General features: G+C 45.4%; 1 protein-coding gene across 3 annotated transcripts in view; it reads right to left on the reverse strand.

The window, feature by feature from the left end:
* The window catches only part of ITGB7 (integrin subunit beta 7), a 47,169-nt gene that overhangs the window by 19,922 nt on the left and 4,974 nt on the right, over positions 1–22,273 (reverse strand). For 2 of the 3 annotated variants that reach the window (XM_035099652.2, XM_035099642.2), the window contains exons 2-4: positions 9,287–9,374; positions 7,920–7,993; positions 3,299–3,500 (exon numbers count right to left, since the gene is read on the reverse strand). In XM_035099652.2, the coding sequence (XP_034955543.1) occupies positions 3,299–3,500; positions 7,920–7,993; positions 9,287–9,374 (364 nt within the window). Of the gene's footprint in view, positions 1–3,298; positions 3,501–7,919; positions 7,994–9,286; positions 9,375–11,766; positions 11,904–22,273 lie in introns of those variants that run through there. The other variant, XM_035099661.2, reaches the window with a different exon arrangement.

Below are 22,273 nucleotides of genomic sequence, written 5' to 3' on the forward strand. Positions count from 1 at the left end.
TCCTCCAGCTCCTGGTCTGACATGGCGTACAGCTTGGCTGGGGGTATCGTCGCCCCTGGCACCAGGTTGATCTGGCAGTCAAAAGGCCTGTGCGGGGGTAGGTGGTCGGACTCCGCTTCGCTGAAGACCTCCTGCAGGTCCCAGTACTGCTTGGGTATTGCCTCACCCCCTTTGATATGCATGGTGGCCACCGTGGCTATCGGAGGCCCCTCCCCTGGTTGGTGCTGCATGCAATGTTCCAGACAAAAGTCTGACCCAAACGTGATGCACCTCTGGTGCCAACTGATGGAGGGGTCGTGGCGCGCCAGCCAGCTCATGCCCAAGACGATGGGGGGGTCTGAGATGGTGGTGACGTTGAACGCCAGTGTCTCTGAGTGCCTTCCCACCGTCATTCACATGGGGGGGGTTTGATGTGTGATGGCCCCTCCCAGCAGCTCCCTGCCGTCAATGGTCGCTACGTGCAGAGGAAAATCCAACTGCAAAAGCTGGATTTGGTGCTCTTCTGCAAAGCTTCTCGAGAAGAAGTTGGCGGACGCCCCACTGTCAATTAAGGCGAGGACCGTCAGGGGATAGCCATTTGGGAGCGTTAGCGTCACTTCTAGAACCACTCCTGCTCTGGGAGGGGTGGGCTGGCTCTGCACCTCTCTGTGCGGGTGGGCGGGCTGGGGCTGTTGTCTGCTGACTGTGCCTGGCTGCTGCCCCTTGTCTCCTGCAGCCAGGCTTTCCCGTTTCCCTGCTGTGGTGCTGCGTCAGTGGGGGAGGGCACCACCGTTCCCGCCTTTCCTTGCCACTCCCTGCGATGTGGGCAGTCTCTGACGAGATGCTGGGGTGAGTTGCAGAGAAAGCAATTCCCGCCCCTTCCCTCCTTGCGTCTTGGCGCCGCTGGGGTTTGAAAAGCCCGCGCGCGCGCGCTATCAATCTGCATGGGCTCCTGGTCCTGGCTGGCTCCAGGCGTGGCCTGAAAGGGTTGTTGAGGGAGTGGCTTCTCCTGCGACCGTGGGAACCAAGCCCGCTTTGCGCGCGTCGCTTGCTTGTCGTTCCACCGGGATTCCTGCCTCACCCCCACCGCCAGAGCTGCTTTGCTCAGCTGATCCATAGTACTGGGCTTTGGACCTCTCGAGAGTTCATCCTTCACCTCCTCGCTCAAACCCAAGTAAAACGCAGCTTGCATGGGAGGCGAATCCAAAACCCACCCCAGTCTGTGCACCAGCATGGTGAATTTCGCCCAATATGCGCGAACTGTCATATTTCCTTGGCGTAAATTATGCAGTTCCTCCTTAGTCTGGTCCAAATGACTATCGGACGAATACATCGTCCTCAAACCTTCTAGAAATTGTTGGACATTTTTCATGCAAGGATTCTTGGTTGCGATTAATGGTCTTAGCCACTCCCTGGCTGCTCCGGTGAGATGTTCCACAATAAACGCTACTCTGTGCTCATCATCGGGGAACTCATTCTGGTGCAGCTCAAGAGCATACACGATCTCAGTCTCAAAGCCCTGAAACTCCTTCGGGTCTCCATTGAACTTGCTTACAAGGGTCCCTGCTCTCCTTCCTGGCAGCACTTGGACTTGGGGAGCCCCTCCCGCCTTGTTTTTCTCTGCATCCAGCTTGTTTTGGAGGTCTACCGCCACCGCCCTTAAATGCTGCTCTTTTTCCTGGAGCTCTCTCACCTGTTCCGCAAGTTGTAGCCGGTCGTCCTGGACCTTCTTAGTCTCCTCTTTAGCTGCCTTCAATTCTCCCTGCGCCTGCAGCGACAGCTGTTGCAGTTCTAGCTGGGCTTGCTCAGCGATCTGCCGCCACTTCTCCGCCTCGGACACGCTCATCCCGGCAACTCCGAAGTAGCCCAAAAATGATTAGGAGGTTGCTGTCACAGTGGCCGGAGTGGACTACTTCAGAGTAACGACGCTACGCAGCTCTGCATTTTATTCTTTTATTGGTGCTGCGTATTTACAGTGCTCAAGTCATTGCTATTTACACGGAGCGATGTTGTCAGTCGGTTTCAGAACCTCCTAATGGCTTTTGGCGCGTCTTTCTCCAACACAAAAGCTTTGGCAGACCCATCCTCTTGCCCCTCCTCTTCCTGCGTAATTCTGGAGTTGGAGGGATGGGTCTTCCCCCCTTGCTTGCCCCTTCCTGTCCCACCTGGGACCCTGGCTCCTCTACCTTGCCTGAGCCTCGGACACGACTTCCTGCTTCCCCACTGGAATCGGAACTCTCCCTGCTTTCCCCTTTGCTCGGGGACGGGCTTGAACTCAGGAGGGGAGGGACTTCGCGATATCCCCTGTCCCTCACAGTAATGAATAATGATTTTTTTTGATCCAGTTACATTACTGGGCATTGTGTCATTCACCATCGGCAGTTCTGAAATGTGAGCTACAGAAAACTTTTGTTTGTTTGTTTTAAAAATGCTATTCATTTAATTTGATGAACATTTTTATATTCCTTTTTCTTTAAAAAGCAACATTTCATATATACACAACATAATTAGAATTCAAAGTTGATGGTAAATATATGGCTAGTGGCAGGCTCAGTGATTAAAGTGAGTCATTCACATTGAATTTTCAATTTCAAGTTTGGTGCAAAAAAATCAAAGAATGTGAATTCACTGCATTGGCCCACTGAATAAAAGTATTTGTACAGTTTTTGGTTGCCATCTGAACAAGTTTACCTATGAACAAACATGTATATTAACTAATTATATCATTTCCAATGCATTAAAATTGTATCATTTTCAATGCATTGAAATGAATATTCTCCTATTTTAAATGAAAATTATCTAAACGGCCTTGGTCCAGTATACCTGAAGGAGCGTCTCCACCCCCATCGTTCTGCCCGGACACTGAGGTCCAGCGCCGAGGGTCTTCTGGTGGTTCCCTCGCTACGAGAAGCCAAGTTACAGGGAACCAGACAAAGGGTCTTCTCGGTAGTGGCACCCACCCTGTGGAATGCCCTCCCACCAGAGGTCAAAGAGAACAACAATTACCAGACCTTTAGAAGGCATCTCAAGGCAGCCCTGTTTAGGGAAGCTTTTAATGTTTGATTTCTGTATTTTAATGTTTTGTTGGAAGCCGCCCAGAGTGGCTGGGGGAACCCGGCCAGATGGGCGATGTATAAATAATTTATTATTATTATTATTATTATTATTATTATTATTATTATTATTATTATTACCATTTTCATTCTCATTGATCGATAATATTCTCGAGAATATTATTCCCGAGAATTTAACATCACTATCTCCCACCCACCCCAACACAACCCAAACTGGCAAAAGAAAGGCTGGAGGGAGGGCCTACCAGGCCGAAGCTGAAGAGCAATTCTTTGCGGGGCGAGCTGAGTGAAGCTCTGGTGCTGGGTGCTGTTGCTCAGAGGCCTGTCCTCCAGCACACGCTGCTCACTGTGTGGATCCATTATCTCACTGGGGAGGCAGCCACGACGCTCCAGCTCCACCCGAGGGGCACAGCGCTCCATGTCTGACTCACCTGCTTGCACAAAATCCTGGAGGGAGAGGGAGGGGGAATGGGAAGCGGACAAGTTTCCAGCATTGCTTCCATGCACACACATCCTTCTTCCGGAGAGGCAGGAGAGAAAGAACATATGGGAACAGGCACTGGAGCAAGGAGGACTCTCTCCGAATGGTCGCAAAAATGCATGGAACACAGGGCAACTGATTCCTGACCATCGAACATGTTGACTGGGGCTGGTGGGAGTTGGGAGTCCAGCACATGATCTAAAAGAAGAACGGGGCACTTATGGCCCTCCAAAAAGTTGCCAAATCTCAGTCAACATGGCCAATGGTGAGGGGTGATGGGAACTGTAGTCTAGCAACACCTGAAAGGCCACAGGTTCCCCATTCCCAAAACTTTCAAAAAAGTATGGTTTTCGTTTTTAAAATTCACTTATACATTCATAGCCATGTCTCAGTAAATTGGTTTTCGTTCCATGGTTGTGAGTGGCATACTTACACCTTTGCAACGGCTGGACCATTTCCTGGGGAGGTTTGACCCACAGGGCTGCTGGGGGACCAATCTGTTATCCCATTCCCTGGCAGGCGTATGGTATCCAAGGGATTCCTGAATGCCCCGGGGGATTTTCTGGCCAGCAAGACTGATGCTCCTGCCAAGGACCTAATCTTACTACGGAATAGCAAGAAAATCAATGGGATCACTCCTCTGTTGATGTAGAGCTCAGGGTTTTTTCCAGTGAACTTCAGACAATGAAGCAGGCTGGACAACAGCTGGAGCAGGTCGCCAATCTTGTAACATAGCCAGCCAAACACAGGCTGGAGCACATGGCAGTGCCTAAAATGCGGCGGTGGCGAAGAAAAATGATTGACAGAGCTGCACCCGGGGATCACTATCCAGCATGGCTTCTCAGAGCGATCAAGGGACTAGCGAAACCTTGGTCAGAATCTGTAACTTCTTAACCCTCCGCGACTTGCTGCAACTAGCTTGCAAGGGATTTGTTCCTCTTCACTCTCCCCTTGATGCTGCTGTTAGTACAGTTTCAGAAGATGCGTCCAGAAAAACCACCTACTTCTGTTGTTTAGGATCAACAGCGGTTTTAACAGCCTGACATTGCTTGAAATTGAGTGCTGCCAGCTGCTTGCTCTTTCAACCTTTGCCCAATGTAGATTATTAGAGCTTGACGGCAGAGGTTAGTTTGGTTGGTACAGGAGCGGCAAATGCCTCGTTGCGGATGGTACCACCTGCCATGAAAGCCATGGCGAAGCCCCCCCCCCCAAAATTGGGGCTCTTCCTATATGCAATATGCAAACTACAGAATCACACTTTTATCAAAGTCCTCATCGGCCGCCGTCCACCTGCTTAGAAGCGCATGGCAATGCAGGAACCACCACTGTGCCAGTGTCTTTCTCTCGTGTGCCACTGGAGGAGCTCCTCTGCATAAAAGCAACAGCTGGCACCTCTTCCCCACTCTACTCTTCTCCCAGCCCACCACCAAAATTGAGAAGACATGCAAAAAGGCAGCCGCTGTCGCCGCCACCTTATCAGTTGAGCGGCAGTGGTTTCCTGTTTTATAGGTGAAAAAACTGCAGGCCCGAATTTAACTGCTGTTGCAGCCAGATAAACGATTTACCCCCCCCCCCTACCCATCCTATGGGGTGCCAAGATCAATGTCTTTTCCACACACACCATACAACAGAAAGCGCAATGCGCATCTCAGGTTATCAGGGTCACCATTCCGGCACCTGCCCAGGCTCACGCCCCTTCTAGCGAGTGCAATGCCCACCCCTCAGAGCCTTCTGGTCCCGATAGCCCTCCTCCTCCTCCTCCTCCTCCTCCTCCTCCTCGTTCCTGCGGTCATTGTTCTGCTCACCTGCCCTCTCTACTCATGCGAGCAGCGACAAGGGAGATGATGGAACAGTGTGTGCACTTCTGGCAGCCCCACCTCAAAAAAGGGAAAGGTTCAGAAAAGGGCAAGCAAAATTATCAGGTGGGTCTGGCATCTCCATGAGCAAAAGCTGTAGCATTTAGGGGTGTTTATTGGAGTAAGAGATAACACAATAGAAGCTTACAAAGTTAATTGAGAAAGCGGATGAGGAAAATGTTCCCCCTCCTCTCTCTTAAAACCAGAACTTGGAGACTTCCAATGAAGCTGGAATGTTGAAAGATTCAGGACAGATAAAAGAAAAGGACTTCATGAAGCACATAGTTAACCAGACCCTTGAAGTGTCCCTATTTTCCAGGGACGGTCCTGGATTTACAGCAGCCGTCCTGGTTTCTGATTTGGATGTTGGACAATTCCATACTCTCCAACATTTCTCTGATGAAAATAGGGATGTCCTAAGCTAAGGGAAAGTAGGACATTCAAATGCCCTGCTTTCCTTTAGGACATACAAATGCCATGCAAATCTGCATCTTGTATGGGGTGGGCGGGGTGAGACATTCCCTCCTTTTTTACTGATGCATACATGGCCAAATTACACATGCCACGTGCAACAAAGTTAGACCTATGCCTACCTTTCTTTTAGGAAACTGGTTCCTTTTAGAAACAAAACCGTTAAGATCAGAAAAGCCTTAGAGATCCAGGAAAGGGTTTATCATTAAACCAATTATAATGGTTTTAAATCTACATCTGATTGAAGGATCTCGATCTCTCCCCCCCCCCCACCCTCAATGTGCCGCTGCTGTTAAAAACTCACAAGTTCTCACAAGGCAATTTACAGTAACGAAAGCGGCAAGGCATGTGCGCACATGTACAATTCATAAAATATTAAGCTCCGGCCTGAACGCAAACATCTGGGCAGGATGTGGTGAGCAAGTCTTTCCCTCATGGCTTGTAGGGCACCTGGCTGGCTTTCCGGCACTGGGAGGATGAACAGTGGGTAGTGAGAGTAATAGTTATTTTCAAGGAAGTGTGGTTTTGGTGTTTGGGTTTTTTTTTGAGGAGGTGGTACTGGGTGTGGGGGCCCAGCTCTACAGGGCTAGGAGGGTGGAAAGGCACAGGGCCTTTATCATCTCAGTAAAGAGGGGGTCAGAAAGATTTCCTGAGACAAGGTGTGATCTCCACCCCCCCCCCCCATGAGACTCGTCATGCCTGCCATGTTAAGAGAGAGCCAGGGCTATGGGTGATGTAAGCAGAGGGATATTATTACAGTTTTATGGCATGCTGCCCTGTGGGCAGACAGGAAACGGTTGTCTTGCAGTGCTATGCTAAAATGCGTACACTGATCCTGTTAGGAAGTGATATGTTGGTCCTCATCAGCTGCATCGTGAATGTGAGCTAGGACATTCATAGAATCATAGAATCATTGGAGTTGGAAGAGACCACAAGGGCCATCCAGTCCAACCCCCTGCCAAGCATGAAACACCATCAAAGCATTCCTGACAGATGGCTGTCAAGCCTCTGCTTAAAGACCTCCAAAGAAGGAGACTCCACCACACTCCTTGGCAGCAAGTTCCACTGTCGAACAGCTCTTACTGTCAGGAAGTTCTTCCTAATGTTTAGTGGAATCTTCTTTCTTGTAGTTTGAACCCATTGCTCCGTGTCCGCTTCTCAGTTACAGAGAATATCATCGTAAGGCTTAGTGATGCTATGGGAGCCAATGAACTAAACAAACTTCTTTTCTGTCACAAACAAACAAAATTCTACCATATCTGTCCCAGAAGTAAGCTGGGAACTGTACACACACACACACAGCTCTGTACGTGCTCAGAGGCACTCTTTATATCATTATATGGGATATATTCCTTCACATCTGCTTCTATAAAGAAGGGGCTTCAAGAGCCTCAAATTTCCAGAGTGCTGCTGGTTTAGATTCTTGCTGACTCAGTACATGACCTTCTCTTGCACAGTTTAAGAGAAAGTGTGTGCGACAGAAACCACAGTGAAAGGACAAGGGGTGAGTCAGAGGCCAGGTTGGTAGCTTGCCACCTCCGGATGCTGCCACCTTCAAGGAAATGTTTCGCCTCTTTTGCCAACGGGCACAACTGCTTGGACCAGGAGAATTTTCCTGTGTAATCAGGAGTCCAAAATGTTTGCCGGCCAACCCACCAAGGCTTGCTGATCAAGCAAGGAGGAGGAGGTTGCAACACAGGAAAGTGGCAACAGGCTTCTGATGGCTCAAGCAAGCAAGTCAAGCTTGCTGCCACATATCAGGTGGTGGGGTAGTCAGAAATACCTATTTCCCCCCACCAGCTGGCTGGAGAAAAGGGTGCCACTGGACATGCACAGAGTACCTTTGTGTCAGTATTACAGGAAAAAAAGCCACACGTTTGGGCGTTTCAAGCCCTGAGTATTCAGTCCACCCACCCAACCCTTTAAACAAATCACATTAACAGCAAATTAAGCTCTGAGGTGCCAACCCTAGGAAAAATGATACCTTGGCCCCTCAAAGGATATGCCAGAGTTAGACTGAGGAAAAAGAGAAATGACATAGGGTTCTGTGATACTCACCAGTTGCTTGCACCAAGCACAGCTGGGATGGGACCGGATGCACTCGTGACAGGAGGGATGAGGCTGGCATGAACCTGCAAAGGAAACATAGGTGGGCTAATGCCAGATATCTGCCTGCATTCTCTCTCTCTCCCACTCCCCCCTGCTGACACAGCTAACAGTCCCCAGGCAGTCTGGTTGGCCAGTCTGGCTCCATCTCCCACCTCCTCTTCCAAACCCATTGTTGGGAAGCTGCTAAACCTCATGAACACGCAGTCAGACAATCCCCAAGCAGAGGCCAATAAGGCTGAAATCCCCTCCCCCACTTATGTGCTAGTAAGCTCCACTGAATACAATGGAGCTTAATTCTGATTCTGATTATTATTTAATTTATATACCACTTTTATGCCAAAATGACTTCTAACCATACAGTTAATCCACAATTAAAATGCTCAACAACATTAGGTGGGTTAGTCACACTTACCTTTCCTCTGCTCTTTCTATCGCACTCCCCCCCCTTTCTTTCTTTTTTTTTGCTTTGGAGCTTTCCCTGCAGAAACCTGTTCTTTAAAGCTCAATCGGAGCAAACAGCAATTAGCTTAAAACTCGAATTTATGTTTGCTTCATTTGAGCAGTAAAAAAACTGCTCAGACACAGAGCTTTTAAGCATGGACCAGTGCCTGGAAAGGGTGGGCCAAATGGTAAGTGTAGTTAAGCCCTAAGACATCTCAAATTAAAATATACAATAAAACAGTCAAAAAGCATAACAATCAAAACAGTAAAAAGAAACCACAAGCTCAAATTAGGGGAACGCTTGCTTTAAAATGCCAGTTTTGCTGGAGCCTCTTGTATTTCAGCAGGGAAGGCATTGAACAACCCTGGCATCACCACTGAAAAGGCCCTGTCTCCATGTTACCACAAGCAGATCATCAGGCCATGGCAAAACCAACCAGGTTCCATTAGGTGATCGCAGGCAGTGAAGAGGAATATGGTTTTTCAGGTAACCTGGTCCAGAGTTACTTAGGGCTTTGTGTGCAAGTAGAAGAGCCTGAAAACTGGCTCGGTGGCTAACAGGCAGCCAGCACAGATCCCTCGCACTGGCATGATATCTGCCTGACAAGAAGCCCCACTCACCACTGGGGCTGCAACCAGCTGCAGACACAGGATACCCTCCAACATTTCTCCGATGAAAATAGGGGTGTCCTAAGGAAACGTGGGACGTTCTTGGATCAAATCAGAATCCAGGACGGCTTCTGAAAATCCAGAGCCGTTCCTGGAAAACAGGGACACTTGGAGGGTCTGCTGCACTGCCAGCTAAAAGGGTGAAACTCTGAAACTCTGACACTCTCCCCCTCTCCACACATGCAAAGCCCATCTCTCCACTTTACCTGTATCCGGCATCTTCTCTGCATGTACCATTGCAAGGAGTTTAAACAGAAGCCACAGTCTCACAGTCCACCCAGTGGGAAGCATAGCCTGGTAAGCAAGATTAAAAAGCAGAGTAGGGTTGTTAGGGGGACTTCCCTTCCTCCCATACAGAAAATGATAGCTGGATTACTGTATGCTATGCATGTTGTACAAGGTCCCAGAAAATGATAGCTGGATTACTGTATGCTATGCATGTTGTACAAGGTCCCAGGTTCAATCTGTAGATCTCTGGGAATCCAAAGGAACCGGGCACTACCAAGTGATATGGAAGACTTCTGCCTGGGGTCCCTGGAGAGCTGCCACCGATCACAGTAGACAATACTGGATATTTATATACATGTATCCCGCACTTCCTCCCAAAGGAGCCGAAGGCAGCTAACACATCAGTGACAAAACATCTAAAAACAATCAACGTGTTGGATGGCTGGACAGACAAATAAACTGGCCACAAGATATAAGGAAGCTTCTAAGATTCCTATGAATGTTGGTTCTACAGCTGCGTCCAACGACCCTCTCACACATGAGGCTCATAGCAGTGCCACCGTCAATACAATACACTTTTTAACACAACGGTGGAACTGTAGCCTGCATTTATAACATTGGCACATGAGGTCTGCCATGTGAGAAGCTGGACTGTGACCACAGCTCCAGGATGGCTGGGCACATTACTCTGAAACAGAGGTGTACTCAGAGGCATAACTAGGGGTTGGTGAAACCAGCCCCACCAGGGGTGCAGGCCCAGAGGGGTGTGTGTGTGTAAAAATCACCCCAGAAAACTGTCTCCAGTTATTACAGACAAGAGCTGGGACCTAGACCACCAGTAGCAAAATGTATGGAAAACTGCCCTGTTAGAAAAGTTGACCAACACACAAACTAGCATGGGAACAAGCAAAAAAAAATAAAGAACGCCTTCCGCTCAGTACGATTCCCCTTTATCCAGTGCTTTTTTTCTGTGGGGGACATAGGGGTGCGCATACCCCTAAACATTTTGTGAATCTTTGTACTTTTGTCAATTTACTGTATTTACTTTTCCTGATTTGAACTATAAAACGGTGATTTTCTTGAATAAAAATGAGACTAAACATTTTTTTTATAGAAAAAAGCACTTCCTTTATCGCCAGGCATAGGCAAACTTGGCCCTCCAGATGTTTTGGGACTACAAATCCCATCATTCCTGACCACTGGTCCTGTTAGCTAGGGATGATGGGAGTTGTAGTCCCAAAACATCTAGATGGCCGAGTTTCCCTATGCCTGCTTCATCACATACATAGCCACAAACTATCCCTGCCCCCCACCAACAGCAGACAAATCAATATGGCTAACCTGACCCCACAACCTAGCCCCACCCCTTACAAACAAGTCACACTGCAATCAACACAGCCAAGCAGGCTCAGGATCCCGCCCCCCAAAAAACCCTTACGCTAACACTTTAGGCAACAGAATGAAAGAACAATAACCCCCCAATCTCCCCTCCTTTCTTTTCCCCCAACTGCAAGACGTCTATGACCAAAGTGTCTCTCGCTAAATGAACTGTGAAAAAGACTGTATGAATTCGAAGTGGATTCAATAAAAACTATTTTAAAAACTATTTTAAAAAAAGAAAGAGCTGGGTAGGAGAGCTGAGCAGTAGGAGAAATGGCAAGAAGGTTTGAGACTAGAGGGCATGACGTGCATATGTGCATATATAAGTTGCTGTCGTGGTGAGATCAAATGTGGGAGAATCTTCCTGTGCTTCTTGCAACACGGCACAAAGACGTGCAATTTTTTTCCACCCTTCCATCTTGTGTCGCCCTCATTGCAGATGCTTCAAATACTTGGGTCGCGTAAAATGTAGTAATTTCTAATGTGGTTATTGCAGTAAAGTGGGGGTTTGGGGGGGGGCACCAATACAGCTACTTGCCAAGAGCACAAGGGATCCTAGGTAAGCCTCTGGGTATGTTGTGTCTTTTAAAATTTCTCATTATGAAACAAGATTTGGGGATCCCTTGCTCGTAAAAGCACTATCCCGGACAGGTTATGTGTGCAAACCATTCGAGCAAAATACATGCCGATAAGACACATTTGCAATCTAAATCCAATCTAAATTCTGGAAAATTCAGCAAGGTTATGAAAAACATTGGCATTTCAAAACTTAATTGCCTTCCTGAGCAACACACTGTTTACAACTTATGAGTAAAAACACACATTTCTACAGAAGACACTGTTTATGAGTAAAACCATGCTTTCAAAACAAGCAGCAATGACCTCCATCTCTCACACAGATTAGTCATTCTGTGCTGCCTGCTCAGAGATAAGTTCATGAAATCTTATTCTTTCACAATTTGACTTGGAGGTGGCAAAAGATAAAGAAACGGCAACCTGAACTATTCTAGCCGAAGCGTTCCTGGAGCATAAAGTGTTTGATTTCCACATACGTGAGCCACAAAGATCTCAAACCTACCTTGAAGCTGACTAGGCTGCCGGGCACAACTGTTGGTAGCAAAGTTCAGCAGCAACGGAGCTGTATCCTGCATGCACTCTGAGGCAGTGGAAGCAGTTCTCAGGCCGACTCCAGAATTTCAGAGGCTGTGCTTCCCCTCTAGAGGTAACCAAGGGACATCTAACCCTGCAAGATTATCTCAAGACAACCCCTCCCTTCCTGTGAAGAAAGGGCAAGCCCAACAGTTGCAGCTAGCTTGTTTCTGCCTCAACTACAACAATATATTGGGGGAAATAATCAGCTACCTGCACTTTCAGAGAGGGTGCACAGAGGCAGCGTACTAATCTATCTCATGTACACCCCTGTGTGACTCCACCTTCTGGAACTCAAGTGAATCACCTTGATTCCAAGAACTGACCAGCCCCAGACCTGCTGAGTTTCAGCAAAGTGCCTTTGGACCAGAACTCAGGAACCTGTGCTGCCCCTCCAGATATTGTTAGGACTCCATCTCCCATCATTCCTGATCATCATGGGCTGCATCAATAGGAGTATAGCATCTAGATCAAGGGAAGTAATAGTACCACTGTATTCTGCTCTGGTCAGACCTCACCTGGAGTACTGTGTCCAGTTCTGGGCACCACAGTTCAAGAAGGATACTGACAAGCTGGAACGTGTCCAGAAGAGGGCAACCAAAATGGTCAAAGGCCTGGAAAAGATGCCTTATGAGGAACGGCTTAGGGAGCTGGGTATGTTTAGCCTGGAGAAGAGAAGGTTAAGGGGTGATATGATAGCCATGTTCAAATATATAAAAGGATGTCATATAGAGGAGGGAGAAAGGTTGTTTTCTGCTGCTCCAGAGAAGCGGACACGGAGCAATGGATTCAAACTACAAGAAAGAAGATTCCACCTAAACATTAGAAAGAACTTCCTGACAGTAAGAGCTGTTCGGCAGTGGAATTTGCTACCAAGGAGTGTGGTGGAGTCTCCTTCTTTGGAGGTCTTTAAGCAGAGGCTTGACAGGCATATGTCAAGAATGCTTTGATGGTGTTTCCTGCTCGGCAGGGGGTTGGACTGGATGGCCCTTGTGGTCTCTTCCAACTCTACGATTCTATGATTCTATGATTCTATCATTCACTGTGATAGATGGAGCTGGTGGGAGTTGGAGTCAAGCAAGGCTCAGACCATGTCCTTAGATGTTCTTGAGCTGGGGAGATGGATGCTTTGGCCAAGAGCTTTTCTAACCTCCGTTGGCTGCCTGACAAAAAATCCAAGAAGAAAGTCACTTGGATGAGGAGGAAACATCATGTGGATAACGCCAAAAAAAAAAAAAGTGAATCCACTTCACATTGTTATGTGGACGTGAGGGTATTTTGGGAAATGATGTACAGTATAATGAGATAAAAAGGTGTTTGAAGTGATAATACAAAAAAAACCCTACCCAAAAAACCTGAAGCATTTCTCTTAGGGATTATAGCAGACTTCCTCAAACTTGGCCCTCCAGATGTTTTGAGACTACAATTCCCACCATACCTGACCAGTGGTCCTGCTAGCTGGGGATCATGGGAGTTGTGGGCCAAAAAAATCTGGAGGGCCGAGTTTGAGGAAGCCTGGATTATAGGGACAGAAGTTCCAAAAAAGATGATTAAGCTTGTTTATGCATGTAACGGCAGCAGCTAGAAGTTCCCACCAAAGAAGAATGGGTAAGTAAAGGGATGGACTGTGAGGAACAGGCAAAAGTCAACAGCTAAAATAAGAGAACCTAATGATGATTGCTTTGTAGAACAATGGAAGCCCTTTTTTGGATGGCTTAAAGAACTGCTGCAGCATGATGAATTTGTGAGCAGGATTTGAACTATGAGCAACAGAAGGAATTAAAGATCATTGTATTGTTGTTATGGTATGAGAAAGAGAGAAGTTAGGGGGCAGCAAGGGGGAGAAATAAAAAGCACCATAGAAGATGGGGTGGGAAGTCAACAAAACAAAAGGAAAAATTATTGTGTATTGGAGTGTATATGTGAACTTTTTGAAAACTTAGTAAAATATAATTTTAAAAAACACACATTGCCATGGGGACACAGCCTCAGTGTCCTATTCCCACAAAAGCGGGAGGGGTTTGATTACCTATTTCCTCTCATATTCCCTCTCCTCATTTTTACAGCTAAACTACACTATTTCAGTGTAGAAAGCAGAATATATTTAAAATAATCAGTAATCACTGAGGCATTGGGGGTGGCAGGGGGCCTTGGGGAAACAGAATAACACTGGGGCGATTAAGAGGGGGTATTTAAGGGCCAATTTCTTGCTAATGCTGGAGTCGCACTTGCCAGGAAGCAACACGATGGGTCCAACTTGCAAACATGAAATAAGAAACTAAAGGTGCAGAAGCTCTTAGAAGCTGCAATACTGTTTTTCCCGACCACACCAGGCGATGGTGAATCTGTAGGTCCTTTGGATGGTGCTGGACCACAACTCCCATCATCCCTGACCATTAGCCATGATGTCTGAGGCTGATGGGAGTTGAAGTCCGAGCATATCTGGAGGATGCCTCGTCGGCTACAGCTGCCATCAACAGTGTGCAAAGAAAGGATGACAATTCTGAAGAGGCAGTTTGAAAGCAAAACAGTGTTAGGATTCCAGCATTTGAGTTTTGCTAGGAAGGAATCCAGAGAGGCACAAATGTCTTTGGAAATGGTGTGTGTATGTCAGGGAAAGCCCTGCAAATGAAGTAAACGCCCTCTTTAACCCACCCCACTTGTATTTCCCCTGTGGAATAGGAGTGGAGAAGCTTTTTCACCCTGACAGCCACAGAGTCTTCAAAGAACCACATTCCAGTGGTGGGCGGAGCCACAGGTAAAAATGGGTGGAGCAAAGAATGCAAATTTCCACCTCTGTACAGTAAGCCGGTTTCTACAAGCAGCCCTTTCTGTGTGCAAGCAAGAAACGCCATCAGAGTTCAAGGACGCATTCTAGCCAAGCAAAAACACACCCAACGAGGGTAAACCGCAGGGCTGGTGATGGGATGTGTCCGGGGGGGGGGTGGGGGGTGGAGAGACCAATAGGCCAGATGGAGGAGACTGCATGGCCCCATTTCTCCCTCCAGGCCTGAGATTTCCACATTGTTATGTAAGCTCAGCATATCATAAGGCTCAAAGGAAGGGTGTGGTGTTTGATTCATCTAGGGTTGTGGAGGGGGAACCATTCGGCTGGCTCAGTTTTGAGAAAAGCCCAACACCACCCCGTGTATCCATATAAACAAAATCAAACAAAAAGTTGCATAAATTTCCACTGTGCTGCTCTCCTTATAAGGACTTCTTATGCCTGAGATTGACGCGTGGTTACAAGATGCACCGCAAGCGGTTCACATCTGCTGTTGCTGTGCAGCATCAGGCCCAACAAACAAAAGAACAAAAGAAAAAGACGCTCCCATGCAAGGAAGCCCAGAGTAGAATACAGTCGAGGGCTGCTTATCTCACATGCATTAAATTTGCCTTATGTCAAAGGGGCTTTGCAGGTTTTCAGCACTTCAAAAACATGCAAAATGTGTTTGGCCAGATACTGTGCTGTTCCCTGCATGAGTGAAGAAAGAGTGTGAGCTAACCACCAATCTTTTCTTCAATTTTAACACAGAAGGCTTTCATCATGATCAACCTTCCAGCTTCTGCTAGTTCCCTCTCACGTCTCCCACTTTCTGATACTCAAATAGCATTAAATAACCCCTACGCCCACCATATAAAACAAGAGAACAAAAACAAAACGACAAAACAGCATGTACTGTATCTATAAGAAAAACAACAACAAAATGACACACACACCAAATGACATCCAAGTCTATTCAGAATTGTTCTTCCTGTCTCTGTGGTGCCTTGTAGATCTTCTGATAACTTGTACCCCCCTGTATGTAATTTACTGGCTGCTGCTCCAGGTCCCAATCGCGTTGCTGAGGTTGCTGAGAATCAGCTTGTTACTGTGCCCCGGGTTCAAGTTCCTCGATGTTGCATTCTATGTCACCTGTCCCTCCTATATAGCTGGCCATTTGACGCTGACACAGTGCAGGGGTCCTACTTTAATTGCCCTTGTGGTCTGCGTCCATGCTGAGCAATCATAAATATGCACCTGGTCATTTGACTGCAATGGTTTTTAAGTTCTTTTGAGCCTCTGCCATGCTATGCCTTTTGTTTTCCTTTCATACAGTCTTTCCAGAAGTGTACTGTGTTATTCCTTCAGCCTCTGATATTTGGGCAACTCTGTTCGAACACCCCTTTCAAACAGAAGCTCAGCAGGCGCTTTCCCACGTTCCAGAGGAGATGCTCCATAATTCAGCAAAGCGGGTGAAGGGCCAGTACCTGAATCCTGTTATTTCTTTACAACTTGTACTTCCATTTTTAACGAGACCATTCAACTGAGAATATTTGTGGCCTGATGTGATCTGAAGAAATCCCATAAACTTTGGAAAAGTTCTGAAACTCACAACAAGCAAAACTGAGGGCCGTTATCTGTCCAAACCCCCTCAGGAATGCCATGCCAAGCAAAAAATGGACTTTATTTCCCAATGCCCTGGGAAGCAGTGGTGTCCATTAGTAAAGCAACCTCTGGATATTAAGAAAAATGGCATAGTGAGGATTTTTGCACATGTCAACTTTTGGTCCACGTCAAAATAGGTTATTAGATCACCAGCATGGGCTGTTTGGGCTGACAAGCTATGCATCCTTTCACAAGTGCTTCAATGTCATGATTAATTTGAGACCAGAACAAAACATCAAATAAAACATTTTTAACACTGTCTTCCCATTTAACTTCCAGTTCAGAGGCATTCGAGTCGCAGCTGATATTGCTCTCACTCCATATGCTCTTAATTTCACTTTTGCCTGCTTCCTGGGAGAAAAGCAATGACAAACCTAGACAGCATCTTAAAAAGCAGAGACATCACCTTGCTGACAAAGGTCTGTATATAGTTAAAGCCATGGTTTTCCCAGTAGTGATGTATGGAAGTGAGAGCTGGACCATAAAGAAGGCTGATCGCCGAAGAATTGATGCTTTTGATTTATGGTGCTGGAGGAGACTCTTGAGAGTCCCATGGACTGCAAGAAGATCAAACCTATCCATTCTGAAGGAAATCAGCCCCGAGTGCTCACTGGAAGGACAAATCCTGAAGCTGAGGCTACAATACTTTGGCCACCTCATGAGAAGAGAAGACTCCCTGGAAAAGACCCTGATGTTGGGAAAGGAGAAGGGAACGACAGAGGACGAAATGGTTGGACAGTGTTCTTGAAGCTACAATCATGAGTCTGACCAACCTGTGGGAGGCAGTGGAAGACAGGAGTGCGTGGCGTGCTCTGGTCCATGGGGTCACGAAGAGTCTGGCATGACTAAATGACTAAAAAACGAAATTACCCCTGTAGCTTGGCTTCCTTTGTAGCATTGCTATGCTTTTAGGAATCACATTTGTTTGTGCTCCAGTGTTTTGTTTAAAGTTCACTTCGCTGCCATTTATCTCTAACTTAATATTCCAGCCCTTTGGTGATATAGATCGTCGCAGAACTCTGAAGCAGAGCTGCTTTCTTCCTGTGACACTGCACACAGGTTGCAGTTTCTTCTTGCCATTAATTTTGTTTGCAGGCTCTAGCAAAGTGGCCCACCTTCAGGCATCTGCTGCATGTTTTTCCACCGGCCCTGCACTGCTGGGGGTGCATGCACACATCCACATTCCCTGCAGACTTTGGCTTGCTGTTCCAAATAAGTCAAAACTAGGTTTTGAGTGAGGCTCACTATCACCGCCACCCTCCACCATGGCTGCTAGAAGTCACAATCCACCAACTCAACAAAACTCTTTCCTTCAAACAAATAAACTGTAATCTCTTTTGCATGTGACTTCCTGCAACTCAGCAGATTTCAATTGCTTTTTGCTAAAGTAAAGAAATTTCTAGCAATTTCCCATGCAGTTTGCAATCCTGTTTCTTAGCCCAATCTGATCCCTTATTAGTCAGAAGTTTCATTAATTAGTATTTTCAGTGCTTTTTTTATGGGGGGACGCAGGGGTATGCATATCCCTAAACATTTTATGAATCTTTGTACTTTTGTCCATTTACTGTATTAATTTTTCACTATAAAATGGTGATTTTCTTGAGTCAAAATGAGAGCACTCCTAAACTTTTTTTTAAGAAAAAATGCACTGATTATTATTATTATTTCATTATCTCCCTTCATCCAAGGATCACAGGGAGATTTACAATATGTTTACAGTCTGGCTCAGCCTTCACAGAAGGCTCTAAGGATACCGTCTCACTTTTCTTTTTATTGCATGAAGAAACCTCTCTTTCAAACATCTTGCTTTTTTGCTTTGTGTGCAAACGTTCCTCAGACTTGTTAACCACACTATCACTTTTAGACTTTTTTTTCCCTGCAGCTTGTGAAAAGGTGTTAAGAAAATCAGCAGCTTGGGTCCCTGCAAAACTCACTAACAGAGCTACCTTCCTTTTATCCGTTGTAGTCTCGGCAGCTCCACGGGCTTCTATGAGCAGGTCAAAGTCCTACTTAAATCTTCTCCAATTGTCTGAAGAACAGCTGAAGAGATCGAACACATCTAAGGCTTCTTTCTCAAGCTTTCAGGCTTCAAAATCATCCTTTAGATCACTATCCCACTTCTGGTACTGCCTGTTGTTCCCTGTATTAGTGAAGAATGCTGGGAGCTGTCCTAGGCTAAGAACAAATGTTTTATGTAGTTTCAACTCAAAATACCTTCAATAATGATCCTGCTGTTTCCCTCATGTGCTCTGGCGACACTCCTTGTTCCTCCCAGCCCAGCTCTTTAAAGGAGCCAACTTTCACATTAGGGGCTTTCTTTATCAAACCCACAATATTTTTACTTGAAGAAATTTAGGATTGTTGGAGATATATACAGTGGTACCTTGGTTCGCAAACGGCTTGGTTCGCAAACGGCTTGGCTCCCGAACGCCGCAAACCCAGAAGTAAATGTTCTGGTTTGCAAATGTTTTTCAGAAGCAGAACGTCCGACGCAGCTGTCGCTTGAGTGCAGGAAGCTCCTGCAGTCAATCAGAAGCTGCACCTTGGTTTTCGAACAGTTTCAGGAGTCGAATGGACTCCCAGAATGGATTAAGTTTGAGAACCAAGGTACCACTGTATGCATATGGGCACAGATGCAGTTGGCAGGAACACTGCTAAGTATTTATAATATTATTAATACATGTTGATTTAATGTATATGTGTTTTAAATTGTATTTATTGCAGTTTCTGGGGACTCACTGGGAGTCTATTGAATGACAATACAATAAGCAGAGTCCTAAGAAGAAATGACAAAAAACTCCATGATTAAATGGAGTCAAGATTTGGGGAAGCCAATTTCAATGCAAAAATGGGGAAACTTATGGAAAAGGGATTCAAATTTTACGCCAAACTATGATTTAAAGGAAAACCTATTGAAAATGCAAAATAGATGGCATTTAACACCAGCCAAATTGGCTAAAATCTACCCAGGAATTAATAATTTATGTTGGAAATGCAATACAGAAATTGGATTATACCACATATGTAGTGGAATTGTAACAAAATCAGGGTGTATTGGGAGATTATTTATAAAGAATTAAAGAAAATCTTGAAATATTCATTTAAGAAATTCCCCGAATTATTTCTTTTAGGAATGATACCAGATATCAAACCTAAGGACAGATGTTGTATAAGTTATGCTGTAGCCGCTGCGAGAGTATTGATTGCAAAAAATTGGAAGGCCACAAATGTTCCGGACAAAGAAGAATGGCAACAAAAATTATATAATTATTATAATTTGGCGATAAAATATGAAGAAACTAAAGGAATAAAATTCGAAGAATCAAGAAACAATTGGAAACCATTCACAGATTATATTAAGGATAAATTGGAGAAACCAGACCTCATATCAGATATATAAAGGTTCTATGGAGAAACAACAAAATTTATAGTATATAAAGAAATGATAGAATAAGAAGAATTAATAGAATTTAAAGAATTTAAGAAAACAAATGTAATACAAAAGTAAGGTATGTAGAGTATATGGGGGGGGAGAAGCTTAGAATAGGTTGAGAAGTCAATGGGGAAGGGAAAAGGGAGGGATGAGAGGGGGGAAGGACGGAGGGGTAACAATGTTATGGCTGTACTTTTTTATTTGACTATAATTATTGTTCATTGAAATCAATAAAGTTTATTTTAGTAAAAAGAAAAAAAAGAGTCCTGTGGCATATTGAAGACTAACAGAAATATTGCGGCATATGTTTTGACAGCCAATGAATATGCTGAGTCCTCACTGGGCTGTTTCGGGATTACCTTCCTTCCCCAATTTTTTTATTGGTAGTTCTGCAAGCCTTGAAGTTTCCCCAAACATGCTGATACTTCCCTGTTTGTGACGTATCAGCACTCGCCCATGAACACAGCCAATCAGGAAATGATAAATACACACGGGCATATAGAGAAAAATAGAGAGAGAGGAAAACAATAGAAATGTGGGGTGAAAAGATCATTAAATGCAAAAAGTACAGTTTATGGAAAGCTGCATTATATACACTGAAGCCGTTAAGCACCATACATTTAAAACACACAACCTCCCCCCAAGATCCCTGGGAACTGTGATTTAAGGGTCTTGGAAAATGTAGCTCTGTGAGAAGTAAACAACAGTTTCCCAGTATTCTTTGGAGATGCTTTTAAATGTATGGTGTGCACAGATGGTAAGATAGCTATGAAGACTGTTTCAACATGTAACAGGAAAGGAAACCTCACTGAGTCCTCAACAAATACAATCAAATTTACTGGGATCAATAAGCGAAAGAAGCAGAGGGTTTAAAATATAACGCAGAAGGATTAAAATAGTGTTGTGAGCAAGGAAGGGGATTTTCAACATTCGCATTCTGAATTTCAGGGTGGGGTTATAAAAATATGTATTATTGGATAGCTCAGTTGTTGGTTAGAGCGTGGTACTGATAACACCAAGGTTTAATCCCTGTATGGGGCGGCTGCGGCCCTCCAGATGTTTTGGCCTACAACTCCCATGATCCCTAGCTAACAGGACCAGTGGTTGGGGAAGATGGGAATTGTAGTCCAAAACATCTGGAGGGCCGAAGTTTGGGGATGCCTGGACTAGATGGTCCCTTCCAACTCTATGATTCTATGATGCAATTTAGTCCCAGAAGCATTACATAGAAGCCATAAGACATTGTTTTGAACTGTTGGAAATTTCATTTCCAGAGTGTTCATAGGTAAGGCGCATGGAGACATCCTACAGCAAATATATATTGAATATTGAAATTGAATATTGAAATACCGGTACTCTATTGTCACTTGTACAACTTGTATACAGTGAGATTACACGAGCACCCCCACTAAGCTCTCTTCGTCTTAATTCCCCTCATTTATTGATGCATACCCACCAAACCCGAAAGTCAGTTGCCCTGTTGTTATCTTTTCATTCAGCAGCCTAACAGTCCACAAATAGATGCCCCAACTCTATTCATTATTTTCATTGCCATGATCCAACACTTTGTCGATGGGAAACTCCCCACCGGAGTAGAAATCATATATTGAACAGATGGAAAGCTCTTCAGTCTGAACAGGCTGAAAGCAAAAAGTAAGGTTACCGTAACTTCCATCATAGAGCTTCAGTATGCTTATGACAACGTAGTGTGCACACGCTCAGAGGATGACCTCCAAACCATCCTAAATATCTTTGCAGAAGCTTAAAAAAACTTGGCCTATCACTCAACATCAAAAAAAACCAAAGTGCTGCACCAACAAGTACAAAATAACCCCTCTGCAGTGCCAGAAATCCAACTCAGTGGTGTAACGTTGGAAAATGTTGATCACTTCTCCTACCTAGGCAGTTACCTTTCCACAAGGGCCAACATTGATGCCGAAATCCAGCATCACCTGAGCTCTGCAAGTGCGGCTTTCTCCCGATTGAAGTGTAGAATGTTTGAGGACCAGGACATTCACAAGGAAACCAAAGTGCTTGTTTACAAAGCTATTGTACTACCAACCTTACAATATGCTTGTGAAACATGGACCACTTATAAACGCCATCTCCAATTGCTCGAAAGATTCCATCAACGGTGTCTCCGAAAATTTCTACACATCACTTGGGAAGATAGGCGAACTAATATCAGTGTACTGGAAGAAGCAAAGATCACCAGTGTTGAAGCAATGATTCTTCAACATCAACTTCGTTGGATTGGTCATGTTGGACTGGTCATGATCATCTTCCAAAGCAACTACTCTATTCCGAACTTAAAAATGGAAAGTGTAATGCTGGTGGTCAATAAAAGAGGTTTAAAGACTGTCTCAAGGCAAATCTTTAAAAATGTAGTATAAACACTGACAACTGGGAAACACTGGCCCGCGAGTGCTCCAGTTGCAGAACAGCCTTGACCAAAGGTGTCATGGGCTTTGAAGAAACTCGATCTCAGGACACAAGGGAAAAACGTACTAAGAGGAAGGCACGCTTGGCAAATCCACACCATGATCAACTCCCGCCTGGAAACCAATGTCCCCA

This window comes from Zootoca vivipara, chromosome 2 (genome assembly GCF_963506605.1).
Source record: "Zootoca vivipara chromosome 2, rZooViv1.1, whole genome shotgun sequence".
Taxonomy (NCBI): Eukaryota; Metazoa; Chordata; class Lepidosauria; order Squamata; family Lacertidae; genus Zootoca; species Zootoca vivipara.